Source organism: Vanessa tameamea, chromosome 25 (genome assembly GCF_037043105.1).
Source record: "Vanessa tameamea isolate UH-Manoa-2023 chromosome 25, ilVanTame1 primary haplotype, whole genome shotgun sequence".
Classification (NCBI taxonomy): domain Eukaryota; kingdom Metazoa; phylum Arthropoda; class Insecta; order Lepidoptera; family Nymphalidae; genus Vanessa; species Vanessa tameamea.
The window spans coordinates 806,280-830,873 of NC_087333.1; the positions used below are offsets into that span (position 1 = coordinate 806,280).

A 24,594-nucleotide genomic window follows, 5' to 3' on the forward strand; every position below is an offset into this window, starting at 1 on the left:
AATAGACTAAGGACCATAGTTATAATATTTTGCAAAATGCTTGTAATTTCTAGTGCCTATTATTTTTGTATGAACGATAATTTTAGTGCAATATTTATGGAAAAAAAACTATAGCAATATAAGTAAACTATATTAGACAAAACATTGTTTTTATTACACCTAATTCATATATAAATAGACATTTTTATGTTTTATTCGTACTTACATTAACTATATTTTTTTATGAGTGTCTTTAAATATTTTTATGTCATACCTTTGCGGTGACAATAACAGTCCAGATTTAAAATCTATTCATTATTTATATTTTGTTTGAGATGAGACGATCATTCGTATTTTTCATTCGACGACGGTTTCAGTTGTAATCATGATCATCTAATATAATCTTTAACCTCCTATCGAGTACAGGGCTCAATTTAAGCAAAAGTATAAAAATTACTATGTTTTAATATTCCTTTTTTTTATCAAAAACCTTAATTATATTTTATTGAATTTAAAAATAAATTTGACTTGATTTTGAACGTATCTACTTTATTTTTTATAATTTCTATGATCCCCTAAATTACACTGTTGGCTACACTGAAGTAGAATGACATTTTACATATATCAACAAGCTAAAGTTTCAATAAAAATACAAATATTGTAGTTACTCTTATTACTCAAAGCACATATATGTATATATATACACTTTACAATTAGTCATATACATATGACGTAATAAATAAAGATAATTTATAAATATACGTTATTAATAATATTTTTTATCTACATTGTGTTTTATCAAAATGTTGGAAAGTTTGGGTAAGCGAAGTTTTTTGTTATTCAAAGTATTGTAGACTGTATTCAATAGTTGGTACACAATGTCGATTGCAACCTACGTATTCCTAGATCTCGAAACTACCGGCTTACCGGGACAGGAAAACAATAAGACTAAAATAACAGAACTGAGTTTAGTGGCTGTAAAAAGAGAACATGTACTGGAAACGCGTGTGGGAGCTACGCCTCGTGTTCAGCACAAGCTCACTCTTTGCTTTAACCCGGGAAGAATGGTGGCACCTAGTTGCTCGGAAGTGACGGGCCTCTGCAACGAACTATTGGAATATGAGTCTACTTTTAATATAGACACATTTACGTTGATTAATACGTTTCTGAAAACACTCACCAAACCAGTTTGCCTTATCGCCCAAAATGGATATCGTTTCGATTTCCCTATATTAAAAAATCATTTAGTAAAGCTTGGGGTTAGTTTATCGGATGACATCCTCTGTGCTGATTGTTATCACAGTTTTTATGATATATTAGAAAAAAAGAAATATGTGAATGATGCAGCTGCAAAGTCAAACCAATGTAACACAAGTATATCATTGAATGAATGTGATGATGAAACACATGTATTAAATGTTGATACAAATTATTTTCAATCAGAAAATGAAAAAACTCCAAAACGGCCAGTTGTTAATACCAAAAAAATATGTAGACCAAGTCCCATTTCTAAAGTTCGTAGGAGGTTCCCATGGTCTGATGGAGAAAAACCAGAACAAAAATATAAACTTAAGGATGTTTATGAGAGATTATTGAACCGTAAGGCTGAAGACGCTCATCGTGCTGAAAACGACTGTTTATTTGCATTGGCAGGATTTGTTGCTTTATCGAGAGAAATGGTGCAATGGTTTGATGACAACCATTGCCTTTTCTCCGAAGTCAAACCAATGACAATAGGTGTTCCTCTTGATTATTAATTATTAAAACAAAGTATTAAAAAATAAGTACTATGAAAATTATGTATAAATAATTTAAGTAAAGTAATAGAAAAGAATATATCATGGCATAATTGCATTTTTAAAGATTATTGTCTTAAAATATAATGAATATCTGATAAAACAAACTGATAATTTTATTTTAATAAAAAAATTATGTTATGTTAGTGATGTACTTAAATGGATTTATTTGTATTTGAAATGTTATTAATATTATTAAAAGTTGTAGCAATATTTTTGTAATGTGTAACTGGGAGAATTAATGGAATATTTTGAAGTCAAAATTAATGCCAAAATTTTAGGCTGATATGACAATTTAAGTCATTTTTTTAAACATTTATTTATTATTTATTTATAATAGAAATATAAATAAATATACTTATCATTACAGGACATAATTGTCCTAATTCGATATTACAGTATGTTTATTAACAATATTTAAAATAAGTCTCTACATTATATCTGATATAATCCAAGTGGCTATAGTTGTGAGTTCACTCAAGTTGCAATAAAACAAATCTACCCTGTCGGCTATGACATTGAGGGTACATAATGTGCGCTTTAGTGGTGCCTCCTTTATATATGTACAACAATCATGATTTTATTTTATCATTTACAATAATTATATTATTTAATTTTAATAAACATAATTTTATAATAAAATATGCAATAAATAATTTACACTTAATTTTGTATAATTTTACTTTTGTAACAACTTTATATAAAGGATTCATTAAAAATATGACTTTTATTTTTAAATATTTTTCTAGACTTATGTATTAAATGAGAATAGACTTATTGCACCTACCTATTGTTAACAGTTTTAATATCAATTATTATTTGACAGATTTTGCATAGTAATTATCAATATTATCTAAAGGATAGATACCTTTAGATAATAATACTTAAGACTTGAAAGTCTTCCAAGTCTAGTCTGAAATCTAGACTTCTAAGTCATGAAATGTGTCCCAATAATTACTTAAAAATGGTATAAATTAATTTAATTTGTTTTTAATTCATGTGACATTTAGATTATAGGAAACTTTGCTATGAAATTGTGTTATAATAAGTATAAGATGTACATATATTTTTAGGGGTTGGGTGGTCTGTGTTAGAATATTATCCCAATAAATAAGATAATTACGAACTCGTACATTACGCGTACGTATTTCAGTCTAATCAATCGCCTGTATTTGTCCTGGGCTAGCGCCTGAACTAATATTTCGTATTTCAGGTTTGCTCCTGTTGACTGGCGTTCTATGGGGATGCACGAATCCATTCATCCGACTGGGTACTAAAGGTTTACGTAAAGTGCAAGCGAAATCTTGGACAGGCCAGGTCTATGCGGAATTATCATTTCTATTGGGAAACTGGAGGGTAATTGACTAATCCAATTAGTTGTCCAATTATATATTTTTATTTTTTACGCGTCACAACACGCAAGCGGGTGTGCTCACCATTTGCAAAATATATAAAAATAAAATCGTTCTTATATCTCAAACAACATATAAAAAAATACATTTTCATAACTGAGACATGAAGTTATAGTGTTAATGTATTTGTTTTTTAGTATGGGTTGAACATAAGTAGCGGCGCGTAATAGTCTCACTTCGGTACATATCTTTTTCTCAAGAATATTATACCAAATTAAATAAAGTAGTAAAATTTAAAATATTTCAAATATGTTTGTGAATTAAACTTGATATATATGGGACGTTGATTTTAAAAAAACAACAGCCAACACAATAATATTTAATGAATCAATTATGACCATGTTTCTTTATTGAATTTTAATTTGCTGCTGTAACTTAATGGTAATGTAATTTTCTACATTATAGTTTGTGTTAATACCATTAAAATTAATCTATTCTAGTTTTTCTTGAAAATTCATATCAAAACAAAAAGCTAGACGGCACTCATATAAGAAAAGTATTCAATATATTATTAGTTTCAATCGCAGTGAAGCGTCATTTTACATAATTGTGTACGTACGTGTAATTGTATTTAAGAGAAAAATGAATTTGAAATAGAAATATGTGATGCCCGGTGAGAGCGCGGCGTTCTGTCTGCCTATTCTTATTAGTCTGTGCTCGACAACACCTTTGAGATAAAGGGGCTTCGAAAAGGATTTATATATTCAACCTTCTAATACACGTATAATATTATGCTTTCATCTTTCTTATTTGAATTTACATTTTAAATATTATTTACAGTACGTGATGCCCTGGTTGGTGAACCAGATAGGGTCGTTGGTATACTTGATCGTGGTGCAACGTGTTCCGCTCTCTCTCGCTGTGCCAGCGGCTAACAGCCTGGCATTCGCGTTCACAGCTCTAACAGGCTCTATCGTGGGGACCGAGGAACCTTTAGACCAAGGTTTCGTTTTATTTATTGCTTGAATATAGATAGTATGTCAGAAAACGTAAAAGTAAGTTAAACGGCATAAATGTTTTTGGTTATTAAAATTGTCTATATTCAGTTCATAATTTTTTTTGTACTTCAAAACTTTGTATTAAATCGATCAAGATATAAATCCCAAAAAAGAAGCAACTCATACTTTAAGTTGCCATGTCAAATCAAATCAGAAGAAAGTAGTGTATTGTCTATGGGAAAATCTTATTCTCTTTGATTAGTTGATTTTCGACAGACTTGCAGTACCGGATTTATTTTAGTGTCGACCCCAGGTAAATGCCGCCCATTATCGATATGCATACAATGAATAAAGTTTTGATATCCTATTTTTAAATAAATACAAAGACTCGTTCATAGCAGAATATTTAATTTATTGGCAGATATGAAAAATATTTTCAATAACTTGAAAGTTTTTATATCATGCTACGAATAGGCTATTTGACTGGTTTTTAAAATACATTTTATATTATTTAGTATTAGGTTAAGGAACCCAGTAAAAGTTGTTTTTTTTAATTCTAGTACATATTTGCTGAAAAATATCTAATTAAAAATTCCATATTTAAATAGCGCGCGAAAACGCTACTTTGACAATATGGCGCTGCAATGGGGTCGGTGACGTCACTTTCCTGTATTGTAATCTGTGGCACATATAATCCACATACAGTAGGCAAACGAGGTTAACATGCAAGTGACGTCATCAGAAGCCCGACTAATCAGGAGTGTTTTGTGTCACGTGACAAACGTTTAAAAAAATGCATTTTTATTTATGAATTAATTAATTATTATTTTTAACTTTCGTTAATAAATAACCGTTTTTAAACTCATAATATATACTGATTACAATAATTGACACTTTATTTTTCGCATTGTCAAATAGCCTATTGTGCTGCGCTAGAAAATTTGCTGCCCTGGACATTATTCTCGACTGTAAAGCACTGGACAGTACAGCGCTGGAAATTTGGTATTGAAAGTGCCGTAATCCAACTTTTTATAGTATTACTATAATCGAAATGCTGTTAGGTAACGATATAGGCAATTACGAAAAATAATGGCATGACCTGGCATCTCCTTACGTGCGTATAGATAATGGAACGAAAACACGCAATTGATATCCTGTCGTTACATTCCACATTAGTAACTAATTATAAACAATACTATGTTCAGATTATTTACGTTTTCTGACGATTGAATAATTGTATAGCTATTAAGCGACTAAACTTTATAAGTTAATTATAATGACAAATTTTACTTCTAGGTTCCATACTTGGTATAGTTCTTATATGCGTGGGAACAGCTCTGTGCTGCTGGGATAAAAGTTAAATTTATAGAAAAATATTTTGTAATTTTTAAATAAAATATAAGGAACTTATTTTTAAGAACATTGCTACCAAAATATATACTACATGCTATTTGTATTAAAAGAAAAATGATAACTAACGAATAAATAAAGTAAGTCTTATTTATTTCCCTTTAATTCCTTTTTTTTATTAGAAAATTATAAGTTACCATAACTTATAACACCACACCAGTTCTCCTAGTAAGACTACAGGTGATGATGTTCAGAATAAAGTACATAATACTTTGCTAATTAATTTGATATAGTTTCAAATCAGCCTATCAGAAACTAGTTGATAATAATATTATATTAGTTTGATAGGATATTAGGTAGATTATATAACTTTTGCTTAACTGAACCTAACATTGTGGGTGGGTCAAATTTTACAACTTAATTTACAACAAAACGTAGATAGATACTTCCATCTTTTGTAATAACGATATTGAGCAATTAATGTGCATACCGCATACTTGGTAGATTAGTAGTTCTAGATTATATTGAATTATAAAAGTTAATTGTGTCCAACAAGAGCTTCCTAGGTAGCCTAATTGCCTTGCCATCATAAGATCTCGAACCGTTCGTTGTAGTGTCATATCGTCTAGGATGTTAGCAGAGCCTTTTAAAAATGACGCAATGGTGACAGATTTAAGTTGTATTGATAAGTAGAGTCTTAATGTAATACTAATTTGTATATAATTTAAAATAGAATAATGTAACAAAATGAAGGATTTTATTTATTTCAAAATTTACTTTCTCCTTTTAACATGATTTAAATAAGGAGTTTTTTTTAGAAGTGTACTTTTTACTGTTTATTAGTAGTGTAAATTGAGGTCTGAAATGTACAAGAGATTAATAATATTAAAAAATAAGCGTATAATATTTTATTTGAATAAATACATAGTCTTCTTATAAAATAAGATTGTTAATTATTCATGCACTAATACAATTTTTACATTCTTATAGTGGTAGCCATGTATTGATTTCAAGGTCAAGTCTCTGAAACAAATCAAAACATGAATTTACCCATATCCAATCATCAACTTCCTGTCAGTGGCCGAAACCCACTGATGTTAGTCGATTTTTTATGTATCATATAGTATAATACCAACTAAATATTAAGTTATTGATTGAGTTCGTACGCTAAAGTTTCAACTCTTGATCTTTCTGTCTTGTTGAGAAGAAATTTGTTTCAATGTGACTATTTATTATATATTGTGAATATTTAGCTTTCGTAGATACAATCGCGAAATAAAATATATATAACTCATAAACAGAACAGTTGAAGTGTTTCATATCTGTTACAGTGTTCTTACCAAAAATATATCTGTGCACAACTAAATCATCAGAATCAGCATCAACTCTAATTATAAAATGTCTATCAAAACTTTTATCTTCCTTGACTTGGAGACCACTGGATTGCCAACCAAGGATCATGTTCCCAAGGTGACGGAACTCACATTCCTCTGTGTTTATCGTAGAGATATAGAGCAAGCTGATATTTATAATTTACCACCAGTAAGTAAATTAACATATCTTTTTAACCCGCAAACATCATTGTCGCCTGAAGCTGCCAATATAACCGGTCTAACTAATGAGTTTTTAATTAATCAACCAATTTTTAGTGATAAAATAAAATGTATTATTGCGTTTTTAGACGCTCCGAAACCAGTGTGCTTGGTAGCTCACAATGGTAACAGATTTGATTTTAAAATAATAAAAAATGAATTTGAAAATGCGAAAGCCGTTTTACCCAGAGGCCTATATTGTGTAGATTCTATCAAAGCTTTTAAGGAAATACTTAAGGATAATGTTCTTATTGAATTGGAAACTTCGAATACTTTCAACCAGACATTTCAAAGCAGTGACCCCATTCTAGATGAAGATGCTTGGCCTGATGATGTGACTCCAGAGGTTTGGGAAGAAATTGACAGTATAATAGAGTCATTTTCCAAATTAAAAACTATGCCTAATATTAAAAGTGATGGAAATAAACTGCTAATTGGGAATTATAAGTTGACAAATATTTATAAGACAATCTTGAAAAAGGATCCAAAAGAATCACACAGGGCAGAAGCGGACTGTATGATGCTTCTAGAATGTGTAATTAAAACAAAGCAATATTTTCTGCCATGGGCAGATAAGAATTATAAATTATTGAGCACAATTAAACCTTTTCAACATAAATAGCATATTTAATTAATCTAATAATGATTATGTAATGTCTTAGTGTTTTCATTGTACCAGTGAAATTAAAAAAATCTACTATCTACTACCTATACAATATATCAATTTGTTTGATATAAATATCAAATGATAAATATTTCTGAAATAGATTTCTATTTGTATATTTTATATAGCTATTTTTATATAAATTATTTTGCTATAATAATATCATATATCAGAATATATAACATTTAACATTTATATAAGATTTAACATCACAATTGACGTAATTAATTATTATTGTATTTTACTAACATTTTATTTGTCTAACACCAAAAAAGCATTTTGTTTTTAATTATATAATTAGTATTTATAAATTATGTTGAACTCTTAAAGGCCTTTGGTATCTCCTCATTTGTAGTACATTGCCAAAAAGTTGGTAAGTATTATAGTTTCTCATCATGAATCTCAATAATTGTATGTTTGCTGAGGTATACAATATATTTTTTTATTATACCTATGTAATCATGGACCAGTAATGTTATAACAAGTTCATATTTTATTTTTAATAAATATATCTGTATTGTTCATTGTTTTTATTTTTTACATGTAATAATCAAGTAATCAGGATAGTGTATATTTAAAAATAAAACAACAATAATTTTAATTTATTTATATTCAGATACATAATGTATCATAAAAATTGTATTTCAGTATCATTACAAATTATATATTAAATAAAAGTTGTTTTTTTATAATAATATAACTTATGAACTAGTAAAATATTTGTAAACATTATGATGTTTTCCTGTATAAACAATTTAATATTGTGGTAATTTATGTGCAGTTACAATATATTATATAATAAAATAGAATACACAATAAATATTTATCATATCAGCATGCCCGTCTTATCCCACAGTGCAGGAGATGCAAATAAGCAACTTGCGGTGATGATTATAGTCTTGCACTATCAGTGAGGTGCCACAGAAGGTTCTTAAAATTTTTTTGGACAGAGGTGAGATCCTGTTGCACCTGGAGCACTCATGCTTAAGATAGGACTGCTTACCATTAGTTTTCTACTTCACAACAAACAAACATATTATTATGCTATAGAACTATTCCTTATAAAATTAAGTATTAAAAATATAATAAATACCAGCCAAAATAACTATAACTACTGATAAAATAGGAACACAGTATTTCTGAATCAAATTACGGTCATCTTTGTTAATAACAACCTTCTTCTCCTTGTATTTCTTTTTCTTTCCACTTAGTTTCCACTCATATTCTTCTAATTCCTTACGATTTCTCTCTTCCTCTAATTCTTTTAATCTCTTTTCTTCCTTTTCTTTTTCTTGCTTTAAGGCTAGTTTTTTAGCATTGCAACTTTCATCACATTTTACTGTAATATCTCCTTTTTGAACAGAAATACAAGGGAATTCTTTCTTTAAATTACCACAAGGGCAGTGAACTTTAGTTTTTTTCGTACAAGTCTGATTTTGTCCACATGGTCCGGAATGACATATATTTCTGCACCGGTGTCCACAGTTTAGATTTTTTGAGCATTGTTGTTTACAACTGAGCATTTCATCTGTTGCTGTTGAGAGTTCACGACAAGACAAGTATAGATCTGTTACACCACAATAACATGACACTCTTTCTAGTGTATCACATGGTGGACAGGGGCCTGGATGGCAGCCACGTTTAGCACATTTATGAGTGCATTTCTTTGGACGGAGTACGGAACACTCTCTATTACAAGGTTTGCAAGTGTAAGGCACATTTGGATAATCTGCATCATATTGATATAAGTGACATAACAGTTCACATGAATGATTAGTGCATGCTAGTGGTCGACCGCATTCACGTCCACAAGGTCGTCGACCTGCAATGTGACAAGGTTGAGTGTCTATTTCGTGTTCTCCGTAACATGTTACCTCAACTGGTCTTTCACAGGGAGGGCAATTGATTGCCACTATTTTAGATTTTGGTGGTTGAACTTCCCAAGGAGTAGCAGGTTTTTCTACTTGCTTAAAAACCACCAATACATATTCATGACAAACAGCAGTGCAATTATGGCTACAGTTTTTATATAACTTGTTGCAAATTGCTTTGCATGGTGGACAATCACCAAAATGGCAAGTGTGTTTGTTCTCGTCCATGTGACCACATTTGTATTTGATTTTGCATGGATGATTGCATTTTGGTGGTTTTGTGTGTTTTTCTCTACCACATGGGACTGTGACGTATGTTTCTTTGCAACGACATGTAACTTTTGATTCTAATGGACATGGATAGCATGGCCCGTGATGACAGACTGTAGTACATTTATGACGGCCACATTGTAAAGATTTATCACAGATCTTTTCACACGGAGGACAGTTTCCGTTGCAGCATTTCCGTCCACATCCATGTTTACCACACAATCTTATACCTCTACATTTTGTTTCACATCTAAACTCTTTGCTGCATGGTAGTGATCTGGTATGCGTTGAACAGTGGCATTTCTTTTCAATCAAAACTTGGCATGGTGGACAAGGCCCTTTATGGCATTTTGCTGGACAATTATGCTCACAGTCATTATGTTGCTTACCACAAGTGCCAACACAGGTTTCTATAGCATCAGGGCATTGAATAAAACGTTGGTTAGCTCCACAGGGGCAAGATCGGATTCCTGAATTAGGACATGCTCCACAATTGCCTGTGTGGCATATCTTTTCACATTTATGATACCCGCAAGCAAAAGGCTTGTTACATTGTTTTGTACACTGCCATTTGAGGTTATTGCATGGCCGCTTTATCTTTTCAGCACCACACTGACAGGACTGCAAGCTTGTATAATTGCAAGGGAGACAGTCCCCAATATGGCATATATTTTCACACGAGTGAGATTTACATGGCAAAGTTTTTTTACACTGCTGCATACATGACCATTTAGCAGCACTGCATCTGACTTTTTTACATTCTTTCCCACAGTAGCATACTCCATTGACGGTTTGAGGGCACGGTGGACAAGGACCAGGATGACAGAGCAATAGACATTTATGCATACAATTGTCTCCAACAGACAATCTTTTACCGCACACCTCCCCACATGTGTGAGGTATCAACCAGGGGTGAAAAGGAGGGTCGTCAGTCTTACCACAAAAACAGCGATATTTACGAGGTATTTCTTCCTTGCTATAGGACTGTCTACATTTTGGACAGCACCATTCAATTTTTTTAGGTAAGAACACTGCAATAGGGCCATGATTTTCTTCACTGCGTAAGCTTATACTATCGTTTGACCACTTTTGTATACATGAAAGATGAAAATATGAGTAGCAGTGATCACACGTCCAGATTGCATTCACTCGTTTTATAGAACCGATACAAATTAGACACGTTACAGAGCGGCCGCTTATTGCTTCTTCTAAAAGGTTCTTCGTTCTATTAAGCAATTGTTTATCGCCACCACCTCTACAGTAACTCTGGAACACTCCATCTAATACACTCTGGTCGAAAGGTTCGTCGTCTTCCGAGGAAGAAACTTCCTTCATAACATTCAAATGTTTTTGAACACTTTGCTGCAGTTTCGCAGCGGCATCACGATACCTCCTAGCCATGACAGCTATTGTTAAAATATTATCACCTAAATTGGTTCATTTTTAATAATTATTAATTCAAATAATATCAATACCGCTATTATTACTCAAATGACAAATCGGAAAAAACTCCATGTCGGCAACATTTGGAATGACGTAGCGTTGACACTAATGCATTGACAATTCATTTATCTATTTAACGGCTCTGGGTACCTGTATTTTGCTGCTTTAATGTTATACTCTTCAAGAGTAACCAACTTTTAAAATATTATATTATTATATGTAAAAAGAAGATTTAATTTTTACATTAAAAACTTAAAGAGTCACAAATTCCACGTCCCATTAATGGTACGTTTTTATATTACAGTAGTCGCTTATCGTCTTAAGTTAGGTACAGCGACGAGCGTGATAGATAGCAATAAAAAATAAAATATCATCAAGTGAGTACAGAAAGTAATTACGATGCTAAAAAAATGAAACACAAGGCATATAATACAACGATTACATTTCGAAAATTATTTGAGTATTTCTATTTAAGGACAAAAATTAAAAAATAGAAGTGCACATATAAATCGTAGAAAAAAAGAGGAAATGAATACTAAATAAATGTGTATAATATCGTTACCCATACTCAATTGTTACTGAAAAAATATTGCACTATTACTTTGATAATCGCTTGTTTCAGTCGTGTGTCGTAGCTTACTGTATGAAAAAAGTAAATATTGTAACCATGAATAATAATATTGAAATTTTAATTATACTAAATTATTGAATAATTGAGATAGTTATTATAATATAATATTAAATTATATATATGATAGTTTAATTAAATAAAATGTTTTATAATAAATGCTTTAAAAAAAGGAAATTTATTGACATACCATTTGAATAATTATATGATTGTTGTAATTTGTCGCTAAATGTTGCTACTAAATAGTACTGAAATGATAAATATTAAATATATAATTGAATATGTCTTAAAACAGTTTTTTTTTAAATGGTTTCACAGGGCATTTTACTTACTTTTGAGTTCTCCGAACCGTCTTGCCCTATGATAACTACGTCAACTGGCCAAAAGTGCACTAATTGTGATTGGTTGATCTGCGTAATATGCATAAATGAGACTATTTATCTTTATAAATATTGAGGTACATTTTACTTAAAACAATATGACGTATGCCACGCAGCATATTTTTTATTTGTTTTGTATTATTTTGCTGTTTCTCTTTTTTAAGTCTCTTAGTCGTCTTATGCACATTAAGACACCTTGCAAACGTGAGGATTAGTGAGTTCACTAATGCATGCTTTGACGTGAATACATCCATTCATTGAAATGTTAAAACTTGTTAAGATAGTTAATGTACAATCTTAAATATTTTGTAATTATTAAATTGCCTTCTACGATGTCACTTTTGGTTGTAATTGAATCTAAAAATAAAATAAAAGTTGTCGGCTGCTTTAAAATTGGTTTGATGTCCGTTGAGTATCGCTAACAGACAAGTTACCATTATTGCTCATTGACAAACTAATATCGTAATAATTATATTACTACATTTATTACGAATGACATCCGTAATTGTTCCCTTTTATTACAAACCTGCAAGTTGGTAGTTCTTAACAAGTTTTTAATAAAATTAATCAATCTTTTTCTATTTCGATACTGAAAATAATCCTTTTATTTATTAAAACATATATATTTTGTTATTGTATTGTTATCACTCATAAAAAAATATTGTAGACCTACTCTAGGATAAAATAAGATAAAATAAACGTAAAATTAGATTTTTTAAAATTATTTATTATTATTACATTTACTTCAAACGTTCAACTTATTAGCATCACGGTGCCAATAACTTTTACAAACAAAAGCATTAGATATTATAATATAGAGATCTTAAAAGCAAAATCATTTGAAATAGGCACAAATATATTTATTCATTATTAGTAAAGTAGAACCATAGTTATAGTTACATTATTTTAAAATAAAAATATACTTAAGCTAAAGATTGGTAACATTCTTTTTGCAAATGGCACACACCTTTAAAAGTAACTTGTTTTAGGAAATATTAATAAAAAAATATTTTAGTTTACAAACAGTCGAATTTTAACAGTGTATTATCGACTGTATAATAGGGCTGTAATTTTAAGAAATTATTGAAATAATAACAATTAATTCATTTATCTGACATAGTGCGTTAGTTATTATGAATTTGTTATCTGTTTATGTAATTACAAGAAGTGCAATGACAATTCTATAAAACTAAGAAACGTAAATAAAATATCTGTCAGAAATAATGTTTTTTGACATTGGTGTAAGTAAATATTAAATATATTATTTATCGGACGCGCGTATTTTCTTGCTTTTTATTTTTATTTGACAATTTAAACCAGCCGGCTTTTTTGTCCTTCGGTATCGATATCGATCGAGATACTCTGTCTCTTTCGTCTCTATTTAATATTTCGCTGGATTGACTCTTCTTTCCATTCGTACTTTTACGTGACATTGTACTTTGGGACATGTCATTCTCCTTCCCCCTCTTTTCCCGTCTGTATAGTGTTGTGCTTGAGCTTGTTAAGCGATTACTTTGATTATTCGGCCGTCGACTCAATGTGGTTTGGCTGTACGATTTATTTTTTTGTAATGTTGTCGGCCTGTCATCTGCTAAGTTCTTGTTTGTTGGTGCTTTTTTAAATCGATCGCTTTCTTTTTGTTTAGATTTTCTTGGTTTCTGAGCATAGTGCACGTCGTACTGGTCGTTGTAGTGACGTGGTGTCCATGGCGCGAATAGAGAGAAGCTTTTCGTTGAGCTACGCACTTGAATGTTCGAAGACATGACGGAGGAAACATCGTCCCGCGAGCGGTTTCTTGTAAGGCGACCGGGGTCGGGGATATCACCGACTGAAACAGTTTTTTTACCGATATTTTAAATTTCATTGACATCAGTCTACTGTTATTAGTTTTGTACTTTGATAAACAACTTGACTTGTCGGGTACGATAAACGATTCAGTTATAATAAACATTGAAATTGTAAGAATACGGGCTCAATGTATCTTTAAGATAAAGTGAGAAATAAAGGACTTATAATATAGCCCAGTATTTTCTTAGAGTGGAGTTTTTATAATTATTTATTTACCGGTTGTAGCGTGTAGATAGACAACACTACGTTGTGACTGCTGACTTGAGTCCCCTTCCGTGCTGCTCTCCCCAGAATTGGTCACCGGCGTTCGGCGGCGGGCTCTGAAAATTGTATATACATTATTACCATTCATATTAGAAACATCGAACAGCAAAATTATTCGAGAAACTTTTTCACTTGACGCTGTGTATAAAGTGGCCAAGAGTTGGCTACTATTTTTTATGTATAAATATTATTTTTTTACATATAAATAATCTAAACTTTAAGAACAGGCCTTTACGCAGCCGGTGGACATTCGCAGAATGTTACTTACTTTTGGTTAAAATAATGCAACGGATTTGGAAAATATTTCAATACTCACTTTACATCTCTGCTCAACTCCTGTTTGCTGTTTCTCAATTCAGTCGAGCTGCCTCTATCATCGATTCTTCCATGGCGTCTGACGTCAGCCTTGCTGGCCTTCAATGTTTTCGAACTGCTGTGACTCCTGGACCGATCGTACGGACTGATCGGGGGCTTCGTTGCCGTCTTCTTTCCAAAATGACTCTCATTCTCGGAATTGCTTTGAATTTCTGATATATTTTTCAAATTCCTCTTGTAATATTCTTTAGTTTTCGGCGATTCGCTTTTATCTTCTCTGTGAAGGTTGGAAAGAGAATAACTCTTATTCGACAGTTCACTGTGGTCGATTTCGTCTAGACCTGCGCTGGAGTTTGATATAGTCTTTCTGAGCGTGCCATGATTTTTCGTATGACTCTTGGGTTTGGTCACACTACGTTTGACGTTAGCATCAGACTCGGGGTCCGTATCACCGAAGAACCGAAGGTTTTTCGCCGGTGAGTTCAGTGGTTTTGTTGGCTTTGACCAGACTCGACGACTGGATTCGTCTTCTGTTGTTATTACGCTCTCTTTTTCAACCTGGAAAGAGATACACGTACACAAATAAAGGATTTGGATACAAAACGTCTCGGACTTACTAAAGTAAACACTAGTACTAAAGCACAAAGGGTTTTTCTTGTCTTTAAATTCGGTTGTGTTTTGTTTGGAAATATAAAATCTAGAATAGTCTACCTAGTTTCTCGTAGTAGACATTATTTAGTCTCCGTATATAGTATTATTGGTATTCGCAAATATACTAATTTCATCTATACACGCTAGAAGGCGAAGAATCGCTGCGATAAATATATTTTATTCCTTCCTGTATAAACCATAATTTCGGCAAATACAATAAAAAACTTCTAGATACTTAAATGTGGACTATTTATATGGATTTAAACCGATGTAACGGTAAATGTTTCGTACTTTATTGTCTTGCAATTTATTAATAACTGTTAAAACCGACGTTACTAGACTGTTCCGAAAATTATAATAATAAGTTAAAAAATTTGAATACGTCTTCCTGTGGAATCTTATTATATAAACGAAGGTTGTGCGTACCTATAATTGACATATTCATACAGATATATACATTATAGTTTGCATACATAGTAATTACTTATGAATTTGTCTTCGGGGTGCCTTATAATAAATAAATAAATATAAGGTAAATGATTTTACCTTGGCATTTTTCTCTCGCTTCCTGCCAAGCCTGTCGAGTGATTTAAACCAGTTGCCTGAAGACTGTGAGGTGGGTTCGCGGCGCGGTGGCGAGGGTGTTGGACTCGGGGTAGCTAGACGTCGCCTCTCACGATATCTCTGAGCCTGAAACCATTCAAGTAGCCTATGATCTTCTGAGGCTGATCTCAATGACCGTTTAGGAATCTTAAAAGAGTATATTGGAATCTAGATGTTTTTTTTTTACAAAATTTATAAAAAAAAAACCACTTAAGGGATACATGATATTAGTAAAAAGTAGTAAAATTGTCTATGTCTAAATCTAGTTGTCTCTAATTACCTATAGATAACAATTGACAGTACGGTATGACAGAGTATGGTCTAAGACGGGGGAATAGTAATTAAACAAGACTTAGAACTCTATAGTTATCACTATACATTTTATATGTTATACACGTAATTATCAAATTAAAAAAAAACAAGTTCTATGCAATCAATGTAATAGAAAAAAATAATTTGGAAAACATGCAAAGTAATCGCACATGAAGTACAAAAAAAAATATTTTGTTTTTATATTTAACAATTTCTTATATATATAATATAAAAAAATATTAATTTTATCCATAAACAAATGAAAGATGTGAGGTACATCTTTCATTTTTTTAAATTGAGAATTTGTACAGTTGTTTTTGCACTCTTGGCCTCAGACAACCTCAATGAAGCGCAGTAGGTTTATAGTGTACCAATAAGTGTTTGCGTAGACACAGGTGCACTATCTATTATTTTAAATGTACGTAGTCTGAGGGACAAACTTCCTCAACGACGGGAGAGAAACCGGACACAAATTCATCGGCATGATGTGTTTTCCGAGGCATGTGTTTGTACTTGCAGACTCTGGGCTGTTATTGAGAATTTTTCGACAGAAAAAATTAAAAACTCAGGACTTCTGGATAGCGGCTTTATATCATGTCAAGAGACAGACTATTCACAACATATAAGACAAGAACAATGAACGCCCAACCAGTGGCGTAGCTGGGTGGGCAAGGGCCCCGCTTTATTGAAAAAGAATCGGGCCCTCACGCCCTCTTTAACTTATATTGCCCTTCAAAATTATAGATAGGTATAAGAATAGGATACAGGATACAGTGAGTTGAACTTATCATTAGTAGGATAAACCCATACGTCAGCTCTATTCAAATTTCTTATCAAAGCTTAGGTTAGAGGGCCCCCTGAGCTCCGGGGCCCTGTTGCACTGCAGCACCTGCCCTTACGATAGCTACGCCTCTGAGCCCAACTTATAATTGTATACCTAATTACAGTTTTCACGAAGCGAATTCGAATTAAAATTGAGTAACAGTCGTCTAAAATAGCAAGATGTTTTTTTATTTGACTTGTGTAAACTAGACGGAATGGTATCTATTTCCTTTGGAGTTCATTGACATTCAAGTAAGTCATTAATCATTGTCTCATGACGTCATAGATGCTAGTTGAAGCACGTGACTTCGCGTGAAGTAAACTCAAATGTAAGCTTAGTAACATTAAACCTGTACTGATTTTGGACCAAATTCGTAATAGATAAAGATAGAAGTCTAGATAGAAAGATCTTCACAAGAAAATTATATCGGTTTAAATATTATTTATGTGGTTCACTTAAGTTTTGATGAATGTAATTGTCAATATTATTCTTATTTACTTTTGATATATTTGTGTTTTTTTTTGTATTGATTTAAAACTTACATTTAGTTCTAGAATTTTTCAAGAATCTACAGGTATTTGTTGAACGTTTATTTTTATTATTATTTTAGTATATTATTTGCAGTGTGGGCTAAACATCTAACATTAAACATTTCCTTATTTCTTTTATTTTTTAACTAGTCACCTTTTAAACAACATTGTTATGCTTGTAATGCTTAGTTCAGTTTAACTACTGAGTTTCTTGCCGGATTTCTCGGTAGAATATAAATTCTGAACCGGTGTTGGCTTTACTTTTAATGTAGTTCTATAAAATGACGATTCAAAAGTGCTTGTAAAGCGTACTTGAATAAAGAATATTTTAATTTTGATTTAGTTAACACGAGCTTAGCAATAGGCATTAGTGCTTATCGTTTGGTGCCAACCTGCTTAGTGACAAATGAGGTAAACCAGAAAGATTAATGTGTCCGGATGTCTGGATACTTTTCAATTAATCGTGAGTCGTTTCAATATGCCAGTAAACACTCGCTTACTTAAAAGTATATGTTTACGTTGTTAGCAAGCGTCAGCAAGACTCAAATCTCGATAATGACAATGATCGTGAGGTGTTAACGAAACGTGTTTTTGTACATATTTACTTGATATAATAATTATGTATCATTTTATTCAGTAAAAAAATATATGTATGTATAATTATTATTATTTTATTTTTAATTTTTAAATGAGATTATAATGTACATAAAAGGCCAATTAAACTTGATACAAATAGTCACTTATGATTTTCATGTTACTAGCATGAATCTGACGTAGATGCCACCGGTTCAGAATGCAGTTCCTAGTTCCTTCTGAGTAGCACAGACAGGAAACAATGTTAATCGTTAATCCTAATTCAAATATGTATTATAAATTATATATAATTATTTATTATCAATTATTAACTGTACCTTTTTTTTTATTGCTTATGGCAATTTTTTTTTTAATGATGAGCTTTAAATTTATTAATTAGTTAATTGAAATGTTCTCGCGGCTTCCAGAACCGAAGAGACGTACGATCTTTTACTTCTCCGACTAAATCAACTTTGTACGATATGTTATAAAAAAATCGTTTGAACGACTCTGACCTTTTGACAAGCGACAATTACTAACACTAGAAAGTTGAAATTTGAAGCATAGGTTTATTTGAAAACTTAAACTTCCGATAAGAAAGATTCTTGGTAATTTTAACTCTATAATTCTATAAATTAACTTAATTTATTATTAATTATACCTAAGTATTATTGTATAACTTAGTATTATTACAACAATAGTCGCGTTAAATATTAAAAGTAATAAGTTTGGAGTTATCGTGAAGTTTCGGTAATTCAACTGACCAAACAAAGAGTTCATTGTACGAGTCCTTGAAACAAAATTATAGTAATTCATCATAGAGTCATGTTAGACGTTTGAAGATTAAAAAAATAAATATTTAATTAGTCCTAGGAGTATATCAGCGGAGTTATTCTTTGAAAACGATTTTAAAGTTCGACGTAGATTTCGATTGTAGAATATTAGAAAGTGTTATTCACATCAAACATGGAATCAAAGATTTGATATCCCTTGTCCCTCTTCGACGATGATGATTCGATTTGCAAAAACCTTAAAAAACTAATATCAATAAAATAATTTCTGCAACAATTATTAATAAATATAAGCTAGTAATCGAACCGGAATAAGTAAGGCGTTTTCATTGATATCTCCGCGTCAAGGTCTTTGCGCCATATGGTACATGACCTTATCGACATGACAATAAACGATTGGACAGTTATATTGATTAATATTAAGCATATTAAGTTCAGTAGAAATATTCTTTGTTAAAATCCGAATCTTTCATGTGCTTCCTTTGGGTTTATTACTATAATTGGTCCAAAGTTCAGCGTGAATAAAACGTGTTTCATACGTATTGGAACAGCGTGGTGCAATGAGCTCAAAATATGTTGGAGAGCACTTAAAATGGGTATATGGTATCCGAATATTAAACGTTAATTTAAAATCAGTCAATGTCAGTTATTAAAATCAAAGATTAGCTTCGATAGCTTTGCGTAAAATCTATTTATTGGTCAAATGTGTTCGATACTTTTCAAGGCGATTTCTATCGGTTTCCTTTTGTCAAACTTCGATCATGACATTTCAAATGGTTAGACATTTGTTTTTTTTTTTACAAATTTATTGTAATAAATGTGTAATTTTTATTAATGTATTGATAGTAAAGAGCCGAGATGGCCCAGTGGTTAGAACGCGTGCATCTTAACCGATGATTTCGGGTTCAAACCCAGGCACCACTGAATTTTCATGTGCTTAATTTGTGTTTATAATTCATCTCGTGCTCGGCGGTGAAGGAAAACATCGTGAGGAAACCTGCATGTGTCTAATTTCAACGAAATTCTGTCACAGGTGTATTACACCAACCCGCATTGGAGCAGCGTGGTGGAATATGCTCCATACCTTCTCCTCAACAGGAGAGGAGGCCTTAGCCCAGCAGTGGGAAATTTACAGGCTGATTATGTTATGTTATGTTTGATAGTAAAGTATGTAGAGACGGGCGTTCATTTCCGTTAATAATTTTCAGGAATGTGGTTTTGTCACAAGAAATATCACGAATTGAAACTGAATGATAAATTATAAATTAACAAAACAGTCAACAAAAAGGTTCCATTACAAAGTTCAAGATTCAGGATTGTCAGAATAGAAAGTGATCAAAATAACATAAAAAGGAAGAAAACTTTTATTTGTAACAGTTTAGTTATTTTACAGTAATCTTTAATGGATTCATATTTAGAAGTCGAAAACTAAACTGTTACTATGTTTTTGACTCTTAGTAGCCTAGTTAAAAAATCCTATAGTCGTAAATAGTACTTACTACACATTTCGACAGAGCACATTAGTCTTGGTACAGAAGTTACATACAGTTCAGTTCAAAGACTAACGAAGTGTTACACGAGCTGGGTCTAATTCCTATATAGGCCCAGTAGGTCCGGGCTAGGCTAATTATAATAGGCAAAATTTAAGCAATAGCAAAACTTGATGAGATTTTTTTTACTTGTAACCTCTGTAACTCATATGTCAACATTTGAAAAACCAAATATTAAAACTTTTAGGCGCTATGTAATTCCACAGTGAGGAGTTATAGGGATGGAGGAAGGCTAGGGCATCCGAAGTAACAAATCCGTAATAGCGATGACTTGCGTTTGCGTTCCTTGTCGATATATAATAAGTAAAGATTTCATCGAAGCATTTGCATGAACGTATAGCACCGGCCTTAGACTATCTCGGTAGCCTTATAAGATCCGTGCAGGCGCAGCTGAGTCAGCGGTACGTTCTGACCTTATATGGTATTATGATCTTTTATCAACTGGAATAAATGAGGTAAGGAGAGCTATTTAAGATGTTGATTGTCTATGATTTTTAAAGCAGCAACCCACACGTTGAACCGATAGATTTATATTAAGCTTAACGTATATATAGTCTAACTAACATTATACGTGTGAAAGTAAGGAGGTTTGTTTGTTACGTTTTCACGTCTTAACTGCTAACCATCATCATGAAAATTTGCATTTCAGGGCTACGAACTGTAAGGGTAAGGCAGGTGGCACACTGTGCGCATCCCCACACAAGCTGGACTAGCTGTTCGGTTAATACTTGCGACAATGAAAAAAGAAAAAAAAGAGTTAGTTGAAAAATCAGCAATTGACTTTAAACTCTGAGTTACATTACATTTAAGATATTATTTTGGTTAAATTATATAACTTAAATGATATGTGATTGTTACGATGTTATTTCTAGTAGCTTCTGAGTGGATATCTATATGTGGAGGTTTTGTGTAATATTAGTATTTAGTTTTAAAACTACATAATAGCCTTAATTCAGGAATTTGAGTGGACATTATATAATCTGTATATACTAATAATAATAGTTACAAATTAAGTTAATACTAATTTAATGAGTATCATGAAAAAAAAACGATAGTTTTAAATAAGTTTCTGTGGTTTTCAGTTTTGGTTTTTTTAGTAAAGAAACAATCAGCGCTAAATAAAAAAAAAATACTGGAAAAATGCTTACTACCTCAACTAATAGATACTTTAATTTATATTAAGATCTTTAATAAAATCGATCAATACCTCTAAACATATAATCAAATAAAAAATGTTTATTTGTGGATAAAAAAAAACAACAGAAGATTAGACTGGTAATTTCTTCATCTAATAAATATGATGTTCTTATTAATAAAACATCGACAAAAAACAAAAATACAAAATAGATTTTATTAAATTAAAACCTGAATAGTGTTGTGAAGTCATCTGTCAAACGAAAAAAAAATTATCGACAAATTCGATGATGTGTGTACATACGCATTTTTATTTGTTTCCATTTAACTCTTATTACAAGAGGCGTAAGAACTTCAATTTATGGTACGTAGATGATCAAATTCTCAGTTCAACAGCCTCTGGGGTCAACGTCATGCGACACCATGACATCACGTATTAACGCTTTTATCCGAGACAAAGAAATGCAGCATCTTACATGTATTTTTTTTTGTATCTTTACATTTGAAAGTAATTTGAAATTCGAATGGTTTTTGGCCAATCAAATTACTTTACGTTCGTTTTAAAGGAACGATCCACATGCTTTATTCAGTTCAGTTTCAGTTAAAACTTAAAAGGTGAGTGAATCTGTGTAATTATACGCGTAAAGAATATGATATAACAACTGTGGACTGGCCGATGATCAGTATACTACTAATAAGCTATAGCTCCGGCTAATAATGTTATTTTTATATAATATTCATCTCTATAAACATATTTGTTAAGGATTAACACCATTTACGCACATATTGTTACGATTTTTATATAACTTTTATTTTATATTTATAATTTTATAGTATACTTAAGTAACCACTTAAGCCTAAATACATCATAATTAGCCAGACTCACGCCGAATACAATTTTACGAACACATCTATTATATAAATATACCTTCATCGATGCGTAATCAAATGTCAAAGTTGACGTTCAATTTCCGTAGAATATCTACCGTTACGTCAAACGAACAAAATGGACATTTAAAAAATACTAGCTGCGATCTCCAGCTTTGCTCTGGTTTTAGGAGCAGGTAAAAAAGAAGCATGCTTCATACCATGTCTCATAAAATTCGATACAGTGGTTTATCCGATGTGCATATATATAACAAAGGGGGCATAGCATTCATTCATATAGATTTAGTATTTTTTTTTTTAAGTACATATTTTAATCCGATACTTGCGGGTTTAAATTCGGCAACACTAAGTTTTCGTATGCTTAATGTGGTTCAAAGCCAAGTGAGTTGCCACACACAGGTTATATTTGTCGGATAATATTCTGTGACACGTATTCACCAATCCACATTGGAGTACCATAATGAAATGAGCTCAAGAGGAACTAAAAAGCTCAATAACCTAAAGAGGACAGTCTTTGTCAAGCAGTGGGAATTTTAAAAGCTGTTCATGCTGTACATAAAACCTCTACATACGTGAAATACATATAGTTGAAATAAATATAAAATTAAATATACCATTTTCAAAATACAAATATTCAATGCTCGTTTTGTAATAACATATAAGTTAAATGAAACTTATGAAGTAAACATTAGATCAATGAACTAGACGTTTGAAGTGTTTGTCGTCTCAAATCCAACATTCCCAAGCATCTAATTTTTTCACACATTAATATTTTAATTTAATTCATTTCATGCGTACTGATTTATGTTCTGTTAGTTATTTAACTAACAATTCATCGTAACTGTCCCTGTAAATCCTTACGGTAAAATAATCAAAGTAACTGATTATGTTATTTGAAGACACCTCACCCATGTCGTATCATTCATTCGTATCGGTCATTGTATCGACACTCGATACAGCTCTAACTTGTGACATCACTAGAATTTCAATTTTGCACAGTCGTGAACAAAATAACTTAAAAAAATTCAATATAATCGCAACGAAATGTTAATTTTAAAATCTATAAATTCAGATTCTGCAATTAAATAACATATAATTTAAAGATCTATTAGTTCTTATAAAGTTAATTAAAATGAATTGAAAAAAAAAACGTTACCATAGACTATAAGTTTAAAAAATATTGCCTTTGCTTAGAAGAATAATAAGGTTTAATTTTATTTTTGTTCTGCCTTAATGTTATTTTTATTAAGTAAACAAGACAAAGGAATATGTGTTGTTTATTATTTCCTAAAAGTCAGTATTTCCCACATTACAAGTTTGAATTAAAAACTGAAAGAAGAAAAATTTGCCAAAAATACAGGCAATTGTTGCTAACTCCTGTCGTTGGACATTTGCTACCGGTTGCTACTGAGAGTTTATCGAAAGGAAGAATAACCCAATGATTTTTATCTAACGACCCGGAATTTGAATCTAGATTCACGGGAACTAAACCTTATAAACTAGTGAAGCAGTCAAATATAATATGAACACTAACGTAGTCGGTTAAAAAGTATTACCCGTTTAAATATCCGTAATATGTACGTAATATAATTTTAATTAGACAAATATTCATTAATAATGCTAAATATGATAATTTAAAACCTAAAAATGTTTAAGAGGTTATTAACACGGAATGAGCCGTGATTCGTTTGGTGTGGAAAGTACACAATGTGCGCTGCGTTAAAGCTTCACGTTAACTATTATAATATAACAATTATGATCGGGATTTGATGTTATCTTAACAAAAAATCTCAATTAATTAATTGATATATTTGAAAACATCCGCAGAATTTAATCATAGAAACGAATACTGCTGGAAACCAAAGCTTGGCATTTGTAAATATACAAAACACTGCTGTAAATATATTGTTACGCAACTGTAAGTAGTGCTATTTTATCCCTGTTGTTATTACAAAAATATGGAATGCGTAAGAATATTTGCGTCGAAAC

General features: G+C 31.5%; 5 protein-coding genes across 5 annotated transcripts in view; 3 read left to right on the forward strand and 2 right to left on the reverse strand.

The window, feature by feature from the left end:
- The first annotated feature begins 657 nt into the window (after positions 1-657).
- Positions 658-5,548, forward strand: LOC113399536 (transmembrane protein 234 homolog). Its single transcript, XM_026638684.2, has 4 exons — positions 658-798; positions 2,989-3,131; positions 3,968-4,130; positions 5,422-5,548. Exons 1-4 carry the CDS (start codon positions 783-785, stop codon positions 5,484-5,486), a joined length of 387 nt encoding a protein of 128 aa, XP_026494469.2. The 5' UTR covers positions 658-782; the 3' UTR covers positions 5,487-5,548.
- On the forward strand, positions 792-1,765 carry LOC113399532 (uncharacterized). Its single transcript, XM_026638678.2, has one exon. The coding sequence runs from the start codon at positions 858-860 to the stop codon at positions 1,734-1,736; it is 879 nt and encodes a 292-aa protein (XP_026494463.2). The 5' UTR covers positions 792-857; the 3' UTR covers positions 1,737-1,765.
- A 1,272-nt stretch (positions 5,549-6,820) lies between the features above and the next one.
- Positions 6,821-7,704, forward strand: LOC113399534 (three-prime repair exonuclease 1-like). The gene has a single exon (XM_026638681.2). The coding sequence runs from the start codon at positions 6,874-6,876 to the stop codon at positions 7,687-7,689; it is 816 nt and encodes a 271-aa protein (XP_026494466.2). The 5' UTR covers positions 6,821-6,873; the 3' UTR covers positions 7,690-7,704.
- Positions 7,705-8,689: 985 nt separating this feature from the next.
- Positions 8,690-11,417, reverse strand: LOC113399530 (NF-X1-type zinc finger protein NFXL1). The gene has a single exon (XM_026638676.2). The coding sequence runs from the start codon at positions 11,271-11,273 to the stop codon at positions 8,799-8,801; it is 2,475 nt and encodes an 824-aa protein (XP_026494461.2). The 5' UTR covers positions 11,274-11,417; the 3' UTR covers positions 8,690-8,798.
- Positions 11,418-13,020: 1,603 nt separating this feature from the next.
- Positions 13,021-24,594, reverse strand: part of Blo (bloated) — a 90,748-nt gene continuing 79,174 nt past the window's right edge. The window contains exons 8-11 of the mRNA XM_026638670.2: positions 15,948-16,091; positions 14,752-15,308; positions 14,388-14,491; positions 13,021-14,151 (exon numbers count right to left, since the gene is read on the reverse strand). Of these exons, the coding sequence (XP_026494455.2) occupies positions 13,589-14,151; positions 14,388-14,491; positions 14,752-15,308; positions 15,948-16,091 (1,368 nt within the window). The 3' untranslated portion in view covers positions 13,021-13,588. The remainder of the gene's footprint in view (positions 14,152-14,387; positions 14,492-14,751; positions 15,309-15,947; positions 16,092-24,594) is intronic.